The sequence below is a fragment of the Thalassophryne amazonica genome, chromosome 18 (assembly GCF_902500255.1).
Source record: "Thalassophryne amazonica chromosome 18, fThaAma1.1, whole genome shotgun sequence".
NCBI classification, from domain to species: domain Eukaryota; kingdom Metazoa; phylum Chordata; class Actinopteri; order Batrachoidiformes; family Batrachoididae; genus Thalassophryne; species Thalassophryne amazonica.
Window position 1 is genome coordinate 50,208,907 of NC_047120.1, and position 13,373 is coordinate 50,222,279.

Here is a 13,373-nt window from a genome sequence, read left to right on the forward strand (position 1 = left end):
TCCAACCCGCTGTGTTCCCAGCTGGACACCGTACTTTGATCCACCGGCTGCCACACGCTCTGCGCTGGATGCAGCGTATATAAAGTAATTATTTCATAGCTGATTAATAATTTTCTCTGCAAGTTGGCTTCTGAAAATGGCTCTAATCACTTCCTGAATCACAGAGGACCGCTCCAGCAGCAGCCGTTCATGCACACACGCAGAATGAGCTGGAGAAAGCATTTGGAGCCATCTTAAAAGGTAATTATTTGTCATGTTTACATTGTCATGGCTTGGTAAAACAGTTGCATGTTCTTTCCTTCTTGTGTGCAGCTGTAAAAGTATGTTTATGATAGATTTAACATCTCGTTATAATCCTTCAGACGAGCTGCACTCTGATGCAGTGCGTTGACGCAACCATTCGCTTTGTTTACTTCTTTACTCCACTTGACGAGCTGCATGTAGTGTTGGCGAGCAGATCGCGCCATGTTGCACAACATTTATGCGTGAAAGATTTTTTTTTTTTTTTTGAAAATCTCAAAATTCTCCTTGCGCAATTGCACACTGGTGCCCTCACGTTCAGTCTGCACCCGTTAAAGACGAGTTTACTCTCCTGCAGGACACAGGTCATGCAAGTGTCAGCGCACCTTTAGTCACACTTCACTATGAGACAATGCATGGGTTCAGCATCTGGCCCAAAAAGCAGCACATTCAAAGTTAATAGTATAACGCCTTTGGGGCTGTTGTATGTTGATCCTAAAAGATGTTCAAGCCTGCAATATCTACTGTTTCATAACATGCATGTACTACCTGCTTACCCTGTCATGGTAGAAACATCCATTAACTGTCAAAATGACACACACTGAAAGTTTATTACTTCCGTTAATGTGTTCGTACGTGACATCAGTATGGATGGCTGCAGTTTTTTTTTGTTTTGTTTTAACCTAAACCTGAACATCTGCTGCTGCTAACATCTGTGAATGTTTAATCTTGCTCTTAAGGCGTCATACTAAAGATAATGTTCACTTACACTCGACAGCAGATGACACAGGCCATTTTTCATCCACATAAAAATTCCTTTTTCTTTTTAGCTTAAAAAGTCATTTCAGCTCTGGTAATCTTCACCATCCCAATTATTTTGCAGGTTTCCATGCTTAAATGCTACAAATAATATATGTACGGCACATACTCTATGGACACAAGTACACCAAAGAACATTATGTCCAGTTATACTGTATACGCACATTTTGTCTCTGCCATGGTGGAACCTTTCACTTATACAGTCTAGTGGAGATACTTCTTAAAAATGCAAGATTTTAAGCCGTGTGTAATCCACTGTGGAAAGGAAATCACCACTCACAGTACATTACACACGATGAAATGCTCATTATTAATGATGGAATATGAGGTAGTAGCCAGTAAAATGTAACCACGTCAATAAAAACCTGCAGATGTATCATAGTGGCATATATTTAATTACTATAACAGAGTTCTTGGAATCAGTTGGGCTCAGTGGACGTCTGTTGATTTATTTTTAATGGCAGCAGGAGTAAATCACAAAAGCATGGTTTTTATTGAAAAATAGTTGATGAATGACTTTGTTATATAAGCTGTGTTTTTCTTGATTCAACAAAGGTCATAGTTTATGTAATACAGTAAAAATTACTGCGACAGATGCAGTATATCTTTGCTCCTCCAGAAAGTTAGATACAGTTTCATGTACAGTTCATTCATTAGAGCCTCTTATCTAACATTCTTCCCAGCATTTACCAACACATAATGTAAGTTAGACTCCCGATGTCCTCAAAGCGACTCTTTATCTCCATCTTTCATACACCGAAATGAGTAATGGATGAATGTCCTGCAGACTGTTTGGGGGGAAAAAATAGTGTTGGTAAAGATGAAGTTCTAGGTGTTTGTTAATTTATGTTCCAACAGAAATCTGGTGTAGATCTGGAGACAAAGATGTCACTGGCAGATAGGATGAAGATCCTCAAAGAGAAGGAGCAGCAGTGGAAGGACAAAGGCAAAGGAGCATCAAACGACTCAGTCCAGTTCACTGTAGCTGGACGCATGGCGAAGAGAGGTAAATGTACAGCACTTACTAGCCTCCAGCAGAAGTGGAAATGGGGGATATTGAAAGAGTTCCTCTAACACATCTAGTCAACCATATGTGTATCCACAAATAAATGAGCTGCTGAACAGAATTACACTAAATTTGCCAGGTTTGCAGACAGGGTGTTATTATGTAGGAACTCTGTCATGGGGCACCCTGTGCAGAATCAGATAAACACCTTGAACTGAGTTTTCTACATTTTATGCAAAAGCTGTGTGAATGTGATGTGGATCACATTCCTTTATTGTAGATAATGCTGTAGATAATGGCATGCACATTGTAGAACTGTATGCACACTTGAGGGAAAGCAAGCTGAGCCTGAGAAATTACGAGACACTTGATAAGGAAGCAGTACGGTGTATCCAGAAAGTATTCACAGCACTTCATCTTTTCCACATTTTATGTTACAGACTTATTCCAAAATGGATGAAATTAATTTTTTCCTCAAAATTCTACACACAATACCTCATGATGACAATGTAAAAAGCATTTTTGATATTTTTGAAAATTTATGAAAAATAAAAAAAATAAGAAACCACATGTACATATGTATTCGCAATCCTTTGCCATAAAGGTCAGAATTGAGCTCAGGTGCATTCTGTTTCCACTGATCATCTTTTGAAATGTTCTACAGCTTAATTGGAGTCCACCTGAGGTAAATTAAATTGATTGGACATGATTTGGAAAGACACACACGTCTACATACAATGTCCTACAGTTGACAGTGCATGTCAGAACACAAATCAAGCATGAAGTCAAAGGAGTTGTCTGTAGACCTCCAAGACGGGATTGTCTCGACGCACAAATGTGGGGAAGGGCACAGAAACATTTCTGCTGCAGCAACGAATGGGCAAAACTGCCAAAAGGTAGATGCACCAAGCTTGTGGCATCATATTCAAGAAGACTTGAGGCTGTAATTGTTGCCAAAGGTGCATCAACAAAGTATTAAGCAAAGGGTGTGAATACATATGTACATGTGATTTCTTGGGGAGTTTTTTGGGGTTTTTTTGTAGTGAATTTGCTATAAAAAAAAAAAAAACCCACGCACACTTTTTTCCATGTTGTTTACTCTATTTTTGGAACAAGGGTGTAACATAACAAAATGTGGAAAAGTGAAGTGCTGTGAATACTTTCCCAATGCACTGTATATTGGATTGTAGACATAGAGTTGGTAAATATGACTTACTAATGCCATCAAGATTCAGGCACTGAGCACAAAATGCAGCACACTGGTAATTTTCAGAAAAGCCATTAGAATTTTTCTGAAATTTACTCTAGACAATCCTTTGGGGGACTGTCTGGTCATGGTAAATTGGACTTGTGATTGAATCTTTTGGGGCCTCCAAAAGGGCCAAACATGCAATTTTTCTACACTGTTCGATTTGTTGCAGAAAAACTGCTCAATAACATTTTCTCTAAAACTCCTTTCACACCGGGCCTGCATAGATTTGCATTGTGTTGCGTATCTATTACACAGGAATGGCTGCTTACGTTGCACGCAGGAGGAGAAGCTTTGGCCCGCCTCTTCTTCTGTGGTTTTGCAGCTTCACTGCCAGCAAAGTTCAGCAGGGTCCAGCGTGATGAATAAAATCTAGCAGTGTCAGTATGTACTGATTAAAAAACCTAAAAGGATTTTTCGCCAGACTGGTGTAGGGTAAGCATACAATTGTGGCGGCACAGTGTTGCGTAGACTTGCATACAGTAGCGGAGTGTTGCATAGACTGCGTGCAGTGCTCTATGCCAGATGTATGTGAAAAAATTAAACGTTTAATTTTTTGCGTCCATTTTGCAGACCCCTTTGCATCCCTCAGTTTATTGCCATGTAGGGTTGCATAAGCTTGGTGTAGTCTGTAGGCCGCATTACACAACTCTGCGTTGACCTGGTGTGAAAGGGGTTGAAGTTTACATAAAGATTCTTTGGGAGGTTGACTACAGCCAAGAAATATATCATTGTCCTTGAATCATTCTGAGTGACCAGTAGGGCAAAAAAATGTGATTTGTGTGTACCTGTCAATTTATTGCTGACAAATTCTTTACCAACTTTTTTTTTATCAATTTGCCTATACATTCCTTGAATCAGTATTAACCTGCACAAAGATTTTCATTGAACGTGACTCATTTTTAAAGGCCCCCGTGGTCCTTCAGAATGGTATAACAATTTCTGGCGAGCATGTACAAATGACTTACTTAATGCCACTTTCCCCATAGTTGGTCAAAATGACTCTTCTTTTTTTCCCGAGGGTCTGAAGGACTCGTGACCTAATTTTTAGGATTGTCTCTGAATGTAATTCCCCTTTTGTTCTCCGCCAGGTCTCGTGTCAGATACAGGAAAGGAGGAGTCGCCCCTTAGCGCTCTGAGGAAGCCTAACGCCACACCTGTGAAGCCACACGAAGGTAACTGAAGACTGTTTTAACTGTTTATCCCTGTTAACCGTCCAAAGGAACTCAGAAAATACTGTGCAGAACTGCACTATTGGAGATGAATCATTAGTCTCTATTCTGTAGTGCAAGTATTTACATGTTCCAGAAATGTTGCAATATTTCAAACTGCTTTCAAACAGACTATTAATGTAATGTTATTAAATGTGTTATTTGTGACACCCAAACACCATCAAGTTGACCTCTGTTTCTGTCTCAGAAATCTCCAGCAGAACCGACGTCAAAGTTGAAGGAGATAAACGACTCGACAAGCTTGAGTCCTTTCTTGACAAGCTCCACAATAAAGGTGCTGGAGTCTCTCTGTTGTTGTTTTAGCTTATAATCTCAACAGGAGGTGATATTTAACTATGTATGTAACATCCAACATGCCTGTCTCCACTATTCATCTGTTTTCATTCATGGATTTCTTGCTACGGGAACAACAGAGTGTTTCTCGTGTTGAGATTGAACCGTCAAATAACACAATAGAGGGCGCTTTGGGATATTGTTGCCTGTACACTCCCACAACAGACTCCTACCAGAACCAAAATGCCTAATCTTGAAAGTCATAGAAATTAACAAGTGGAAGGTTCAAAAAGTGAAGTTTCTTATTTTCTTTTTAAACAAAAGTAATAATTTATGAACAGTTTCCACTTTTTGTTTCCCTGACGGTGTGCTTACACAGGAAATTCTGTGATTATTTGACCTTATCATGTTGTAATAAGAGAAGTTCAGGATATACACTCACTGTAACGTCCTTCCTGCTTCCTGTTTTCCTGTTTCCACGGCATGTTTTAGGCGTGGGCAAAAGCAGGACGTCCACCATCGAGGTTACGGCAGAGATGGAGAAGGAAGTCATGACCTTGGATGACGACGAGACATTTGGCAGGTTCTATAAATCTGCCTCACCCTCGACGCCCCAGTCGTCCGGTGTGGTTATGACTGAGGAGGACCTCAGCCAGATCCAGGCCAATACGCCAAAGTAGGTCTATAATAATCATAATATCCCAGTGGCTTTCCAACACGTGATATTATGTGCCTCTGTTTTCTCTGTTCAGGCTTACATCAGCGGAGGCAGAGCACAAGCGTGCAGTGCGACCAGCCAGGAGAAATCAGGGCTCCAGGAACCCTTTGCGAGCCCTGGCTGCCCGCAACGATATTCGCCATGTTTACACTGAACAGAGACTTAACGTGGCCACAGTGGAAACCAAGAGGATCCAAGTAGAGAGGAGTAAGAGTTAATATCTCTAGCTGTAGAGTCTGAAGACTCACCACCACCTTTGATCAACAAAGTCTACAGTCACCAAAAACAAAATCTGCTACATAATTTTACAGATAATCTCCTATAGATGGCACATTTTTTTCTATCACGTTGACCTTTATTCATGACCTTATGTGATTTACAGGCTCCATTGTTTGAGATTTGAAAATTTACTGTAAATCTAAGCAGAATAACTGCTGATGGTTGAAGGAAAAGATCTACAACTTGAAGCTTCACAGTACTTAAGAAATCTTCTTTCAGTATTTGAATAAAAGCAGATGACAGAAAAATTATTTTGGTCAACCAAATTTGAGGTGTGTGTTATCAAGGAAAAATACACAGGCAGTAGATAGAAATGAAATATGAAAATGAAATGAGGCAACCACTGTGGAGTGCTGCCATACACACCTTACTCTTCCTTTTAAATTTTGTATTAGTTTTAGAGCATTGCAAAAGCAGCGTGTGAGGAGATTTTGTATCAGTGATAGTGTATCAGTTTTCCTGCCCCTCTTATCAGTACATTAAATTGTCGGCTGGTTGTCTCCCGGTACCCATCACTTTGGAAAAACAAAGTGTATCGTATTTGGTAACAAGCTCAGGAGCTTGTGTAATAGTTTAAGAGAACACAATGTTGAAATTGTACTTGCAAATGAAACTAAATTTCTAGGCGTCTTTATCAATGATAATCTAAATTGGAAAACACATAAATATGTTGAATCTAAAATGTCAAGGATCATTGCCATTTTGTATAAAGCACCAGACCTCCTCCCCCAACACTCATTAGTTACCTTATATCATTCATTACTTATATATATATATATATATATATATATATACATACTTATATTCCATATATGACCTACTGTATTGAGGTTTGGGGAACCACCTACAAAACACAGCACAAATCCTATATTTTTACTTCAAAAGAAAGCTATAAGAATTATTTGTAAGGAACCATATCGTGAGCCAACAAATCCATTGTTCGTCCATTTGCATATTTTGAAATTTTGGGATTTGATTGATTATATCATAATACAAATTATGTTCAAAGCACAAAATAGACTTCTACCACAACGTGTCCAGGACCTGTTAGTTATAATTTATGAGGAACATTGTTTTTTCAGAAATCAAAGATATAACCTACCGCAAAAAGTCATTGTTTCTGTAAAAAGTGTTAACATTTGGAAAAACTGCCCGGATAACATAAAACCACTTGGTACTTTGGTAAGCTTTAAAAGGTGCTTCAGAAACTACAACCCCTAGCAAAAATTATGGAATCACCAGCCTCGGAGGATGTTCATTCAGTTGTTTAATTTTGTAGAAAAAAAGCAGATCACAGACATGACACAAAACTAAAGTAATTTCAAATGACAACTTTCTGGCTTTAAGAAACACTATAAGAAATCAGGAAAAAAAATGTGGCAGTCAGTAACGGTTACTTTTTTTAGACCAAGCAGAGCGAAAAAAAATATGGAATCACTCAATTCTGAGGAAAAAAATTATGGAATCATGAAAAACAAAAGAACGCTCCAACACATCACTAGTATTTTGTTGCACCACCTCTGGCTTTTATAACAGCTTGCAGTCTCTGAGGCATGGACTTAATGAGTGACAAACAGTACTCTTCATCAATCTGGCTCCAACTTTCTCTGATTACTGTTGCCAGATCAGCTTTGCAGGTTGGAGCCTTGTCATGGACCATTTTCTTCAACTTCCACCAAAGATTTTCAATTGGATTAAGATCCGGACTATTTGCAGGCCATGACATTGACCCTATGTGTCTTTTTGCAAGGAATGTTTTCACAGTTTTTGCTCTATGGCAAGATGCATTATCATCTTGAAAAATGATTTCATCATCCCCAAGCATCCTTTCAATTGATGGGATAAGAAAAGTGTCCAAAATATTAATGTAAACTTGTGCATTTATTGATGATGTAATGACAGCCATCTCCCCAGTGCCTTTACCTGACATGCAGCCCCATATCATCAATGACTGTGGACATTTACATGTTCTCTTCAGGCAGTCATCTTTCTAAATCTCATTGGAACGGCACCAAACAAAAGTTCCAGCATCATCACCTTGCCCAATGCAGATTCGAGATTCATCACTGAATATGACTTTCATCCAGTCATCCACAGTCCATGATTGCTTTTCCTTAGGCCATTGTAACCTTGTTTTTTTCTGTTTAGGTGTTAATGATGGCTTTTGTTTAGCTTTTCTGTATGTAAATCACATTTCCTTTAGGCAGTTTCTTACAGTTCGGTCACAGACATTGACTCCAGTTTCCTCCCATTCGTTCCTTATTTGTTTTGTTGTGCATTTTCGATTTTTGAGACATATTGCTTTAAGTTTTCTGTCTTGACACTTTGATGTCTTCCTTGGTCTACCAGTATGTTTGCCTTTAACAACCTTCCCATGGTGTTTGTATTTGGTCCAGAGTTTAGACACAGCTGACTGTGAACAACCAACATCTTTTGCAACATTGCGTGATGATTTACCCTCTTTTAAGAGTTTGATAATCCTCTCCTTTGTTTCAATTGATATCTCTTGTGTTGGAGCCATGATTCATGTCAGTCCACTTGGTGCAACAGCACTCCAAGGTGTTCACTCCTTTTTAGATGCAGACTAACGAGCAGATCTGATTTGATGCAGGTGTTAGTTTTGGGGATGAAAATTTACAGGGTGATTCCATAATTGTTTCCTCAGAATTGAGTGAGTCCATATTTTTTTCTCTCTGCTTGGTCTAAAAAAGTAACCGTTACTGACTGCCACAATTTTTTTTCTTGATTTCTTATAGTGTTTCTTAAAGCCAGAAAGTTGACATTTGAAATGACTTTAGTTTTGTGTCATGTCTGTGATCTGCTTTTTTTCTACAAAATTAAAAACTGAATGAACATCCTCCGAGGCTGGTGATTCCATAATTTTTGCCAGGGGTTGTATTTGATTGTTCGTTATAGTATGTTAAATTAGGTTTATTGCTTTTGTCTTAATTTGGTGTACTGCTGCTTGTACGTTGTGTTTTTGAAATTGTAGTTCAGTGATCAGTTTATATTTGTATTAGGTATATGTATAACTTTTATATACATATGTACTATTTTTACTTTTTTGGTTAATGGGGTAGGCGTTTACAAGCTTTGTTTCTGCCTGCACCCTTTCGGCCGCATGGGTGCACTGTTGGATTATTTTCTCTTTCTTTGTATGTTTTGTCGATTTGTCTTGGATCCATGTGTGCCGAATAAATTCATTCATTCACTTCTAGCATTATATCATAGGCAAGCATGGAGGCAAATGTAAGAGCCTTAATCTTTTAAAGCCAATGTGTGGGCCAGTGTTATATCATATTGCACGACATTACAGCACTCTATGCAATTTATTGCAAATTTGAAAGTTGAGCTGAGAATACAACTTGTAGTCTGTAACATTTACCGACATCACATTCTACTGATAACTCAGTGGACAAATTTTTTCCCAAACAGTTTCATTTGAAATTTCAGTTGCAGCTTGTTAGAACAGTGTTTGTGTTGCAGAGTGAAGTGAAAGATGGTAGAAAAATGCAAATATTTGTATGACTGAGCTACAATGTGGATGCCACAGCAACATGTGAAAATTAAGTGAATACATTTTCTTTCGCCTCTTCCTAAATCCTGGGCACTCCATGATATGTCAGCAATTTGGGATCATGAGATTTATTGTCATTGTCATTACACGAATGCAACAACAATGAAATTACGTTTACACTCCAATTACCTCAGACAAAATACAGCAATTAATCCACAATTATTACTAGTTGAATGTAATGATGGCATACATCAAAATTAAAGACAACACATATACATTTGACATTTATATGCACTAAACTTGAAGCAGTCCGTCATCCAAATTGAGGCAAAGTGGGTGAAGGCCGCAGCAGGAGGGGCCTGCACCGCCCAGCTTGGGGAGTTGAAGGCTGCAGCAGTAAAAACCGCTCTGCCTTCAAGGTCCCAAGCTGAATGTCATCATGTGGCTCCATGTTTTGGTTTTTAAATCAAAGTGCACCCACATATTGACGTTAAAAGATTAAGGCTCTTACATTTCCATGCTCCCCTCTGAAATAATGTCAGAGGTCCTGACACTCTGCTTTTGCAATGCCCTAAAGGACTAAGGTGTGGATAGCTGCACTCCACTGGAGTTGCCTCATCGCATGTACTGTATTTCTATATTTATCTGCTGCCTGTATATTTTCTTTGCCCAGTTTGCCTGAGCGGACACTCTTCTTTAGTCTAACCTCAGTGACGCTGTCCCACTTACACAAGAGGAAGCGAGCACCACAGCTATGCATGTACTGTCTGCTGTAGCTCACAAGACAGAAGGAACCACATTTGTGAGATGGATGTTTAGAAAATGATTCTGTTGGTCATGCTTTTATAGTATCATGGGACCTCTTGTTTTCTGTCTTACCCAGTGGCAAAGCACTCCAACCTGGCTGACGTGGCCTTGGCGGGTCTTGCCAGTAAGGAGAACTTTCGCAAGGTTAACTTGCGCAGCGTCAAATCCACAGATGTTGTCACCAATAACAGCACTCTTCCTTACAACAAGCTGATGCTTATTCGCATCAAAGGTAAAGGCAAGAATCCGTTGTATGTTTATTATGAAGTGCAAAGTGTTGGTGTGGTGTACTCTTGTCTGTATCACTGGGTACCAGCTTAGGACTCTTCATACAGAAAAGCTGCTTTTCTCGGATGGTTTGTTTCACCTTCACTGTGTTTCATTTGTGTATTTGTTTCGGTAGGTCGAAGGCACGTCCAAGTGCGTTTGGTGGAACCGACTGCTCACTCTCTAAACAGTGGCGACTGCTTCCTTCTCATTACACCAAAGCACTGCTATATGTGGAGTGGCGAGTTTGCCAACGTCATAGAGAAAGCTAAGGTTGTGTGCTGCCCTATGTTAATTCTGCCGCTTCAGTACCTGTATTGAATATGAGCCTATACATGAGTGCTTGATAGCTTTACAGGAAGGACTGACTGGATTTCTGAACGTGGAGTGTGCTACTGTTTATACTGGACATTGTTATGCTGACAGACCATTGGACAACTGACACACCATGTTAAAGAAAATCCTACATGCAGTTGGACCTGGTATTTGGTTTATGCCTCATTGTTGTTCTACTCTCAGTTGGTCTGTTCCCATTTCATCTTGTTTTAAGTTTATCATATTTGTATTATGACTACTTATAATTTGCCTAACCCTAAAGGTAGACGTAAGTCCTATACATGCCTTAAGGTCCTTTGGGCCGAAGTTTATCCCCAGATACCGTAGTGTCAAGCAGATACGACTGCCAATGGATGGAACAGTGTTACATCGAAGGTTACTTCCCCAGTCAAGCTTTGTGGACTGGGATAATGCCGATGAAGTGTCTTATCCAAGCATACAGAGAGTATTCTGAAGCATACACCTGCAATCTAACGTTGCTCTTTTGACTGATAGTCCAACTCCAATCCCAAAGAGCCACTGGGTGTGCCCCATGCAAATAGAGTCAATAGACAAATTTGGAGAAGACCAACCAGGATGTCATGCATGTCATATGGTGTCATGCTAATCATGTTTGAAGCTACCCATTAGCATTAGCCATTGTCGGCATATAGGGTGACATAAACTATCGTTAATGCTAACAGTAGTCATCACTCAGGTTCAGCATTAACCGTGGTTAGCATGACTGCATATGCAACTGTTGACAGCTACAGTTTTCTTTAATAGAACCCATCAGCAGTCAAACGTACCATGTTGGTTTAACATCGTTCAGTATAAGTAGCAGTATACCCAACATCTAGTAATTCCCAGAAAACTTTTAATCACTGAGAACAGCTGCCGGTTCAGCATCATAAAGCTTCTTAGTGTATTTTCTGCTTCGTGTGGTCAGGCATCAGAGATGGCTTCATTCGTTCAGACCAAGAGGGACTTGGGCTGTAAGGCTCCTCAGGTGTCTGTGCTGGAAGAGGGCATCAACACTGAAAGCAGATGGGCCAAAGAGTTCTGGAGCCTTCTGGGAGGAAAGACCCAGTACAGAGGTACACATTTATCATGTACTGACAGATGTTGGTGGGGGACATCACATACATTTAGACGGTTCACATGTTAAAGTCTGTTCTCTTACTATCTTCACCAGCTGTTAGGGCCCAGTCACACAGCACACAGCGATGCCTGAACGAAGGATAACAAGTTACAAATCGTCGAGGAAAGGTGGATGAATGATCCTGCATTTTCCCCATCACCAAAAAGCCTGCAAATCAAGAGTGCAAAAAGGAACGAAACAAAACTTAAACTAATGAAAGAAAAACAAAGCAAACTTCGATTTCGACGCTTTAAATTAAATCAAACCAAAACATTCACAATGACATGACTGACAGCGAGTATGAGACCGAGCGCAGCCAGCCTTGTCCTCATGTACACAGCACTTGAGGGTCTGGTTGTCTTGACAACAGGTGAGAGATGTTGTTTGTCTTCACAACGTGTGAGCACACGCAGGTCAGCCACAAACAGCTGGAACATGCGTAAATAGTTCAAGTAGTTGATAAAATGTTCTTAACGCTATTGTTTCTGTATGACAACGTTGGTTTTCATCCTACACATGGACGAGTCATCAACAATACAACGATGTTACGTTCAGTTCGTCGGAGCTTTAGTTGTTTATCCATTCAGATATTGTCAACGTTCATGCAATATGTCAGACTTGGGAGGTTGGACGAAGTTGGGCGACAGTCAGATGGAACGCTGATGTTACAGAAACTACACAAACCATAAGGAACCGTCAAGACAAACAGCAAAACAAAATATGTACAAATTGAGGTTGTCATTGGGATTTGTTCACATTTTTCAAATTTTAAAATTCTGACACAGCGCCAGCTGCAGAACGAAGCTGGCCGATGCCTCCGAATGTCAACACAAGTCCAGCTTTCTTCTTTTGATTGGGTTTCGGTGTCCTTTGTTAGTGCTGTGTGACCGGGGCTTTAGATTATTTACCTCTGGAACAAAAAGACCCTTGAAAGTAATGTGATCGTCTCACTGACATGAGTTCTATGTCTCTGCATTTGACACACATACTTACCCGGTTTTTTGTTGGTGTGTGTGTTCTGGGGTACAGGGGCCGGTGAGCCGGAGGAGGATGAGCTGTATGAGAGTGGAGTGGTCGACTCCAATGGGGTTTACAGGCTCCAGGGTGATAAATTGGTGCCTCATGAAGATGCATGGGCCTCCATCCCCAGTGTCTCCTTGCTCAACTCTAAAGAGGTGACACTGTTACCACATGACAAGTTGGGGGAAAATATAACGAGACTTTTCTGGGTTTGGAAAATTTTAGTAATGACATAGTAAGCCTGGAGCTGGACCATGTTTCAAAATGGGGATTCTGCAAATTATCAATCTCACCTCAAGGCCTTTGGATTTGGAATTTCAAATTTAAACGCAGCTCTGTGTAAGAGACAAATGAGTGCTACTTTGTGTAAAAAGGAGCAGTTTACCACAGTTTGTCTCCTGGTCGCCTTCGTTTGGAGGGCTTGGCATCATGTTAAACTGGGAGGAGATCTCCAGATAGACTCCGAACACACTGCAGGGATTAGTGATTC

At 40.1% G+C, this 13,373-nt stretch overlaps 1 protein-coding gene across 2 annotated transcripts in view; it reads left to right on the plus strand.

Annotated features, from left to right (window-relative positions):
• Positions 1 to 13,373, plus strand: part of svild (supervillin d) — a 114,826-nt gene that overhangs the window by 83,701 nt on the left and 17,752 nt on the right. For both annotated transcript variants that reach the window (XM_034194745.1, XM_034194746.1), the window contains 9 exons: positions 1,918 to 2,065; positions 4,406 to 4,489; positions 4,734 to 4,820; positions 5,312 to 5,495; positions 5,572 to 5,744; positions 10,217 to 10,372; positions 10,544 to 10,680; positions 11,672 to 11,819; positions 12,893 to 13,038. In XM_034194745.1, coding sequence (XP_034050636.1) covers positions 1,918 to 2,065; positions 4,406 to 4,489; positions 4,734 to 4,820; positions 5,312 to 5,495; positions 5,572 to 5,744; positions 10,217 to 10,372; positions 10,544 to 10,680; positions 11,672 to 11,819; positions 12,893 to 13,038 — 1,263 coding nt within the window. The remainder of the gene's footprint in view (positions 1 to 1,917; positions 2,066 to 4,405; positions 4,490 to 4,733; positions 4,821 to 5,311; positions 5,496 to 5,571; positions 5,745 to 10,216; positions 10,373 to 10,543; positions 10,681 to 11,671; positions 11,820 to 12,892; positions 13,039 to 13,373) is intronic.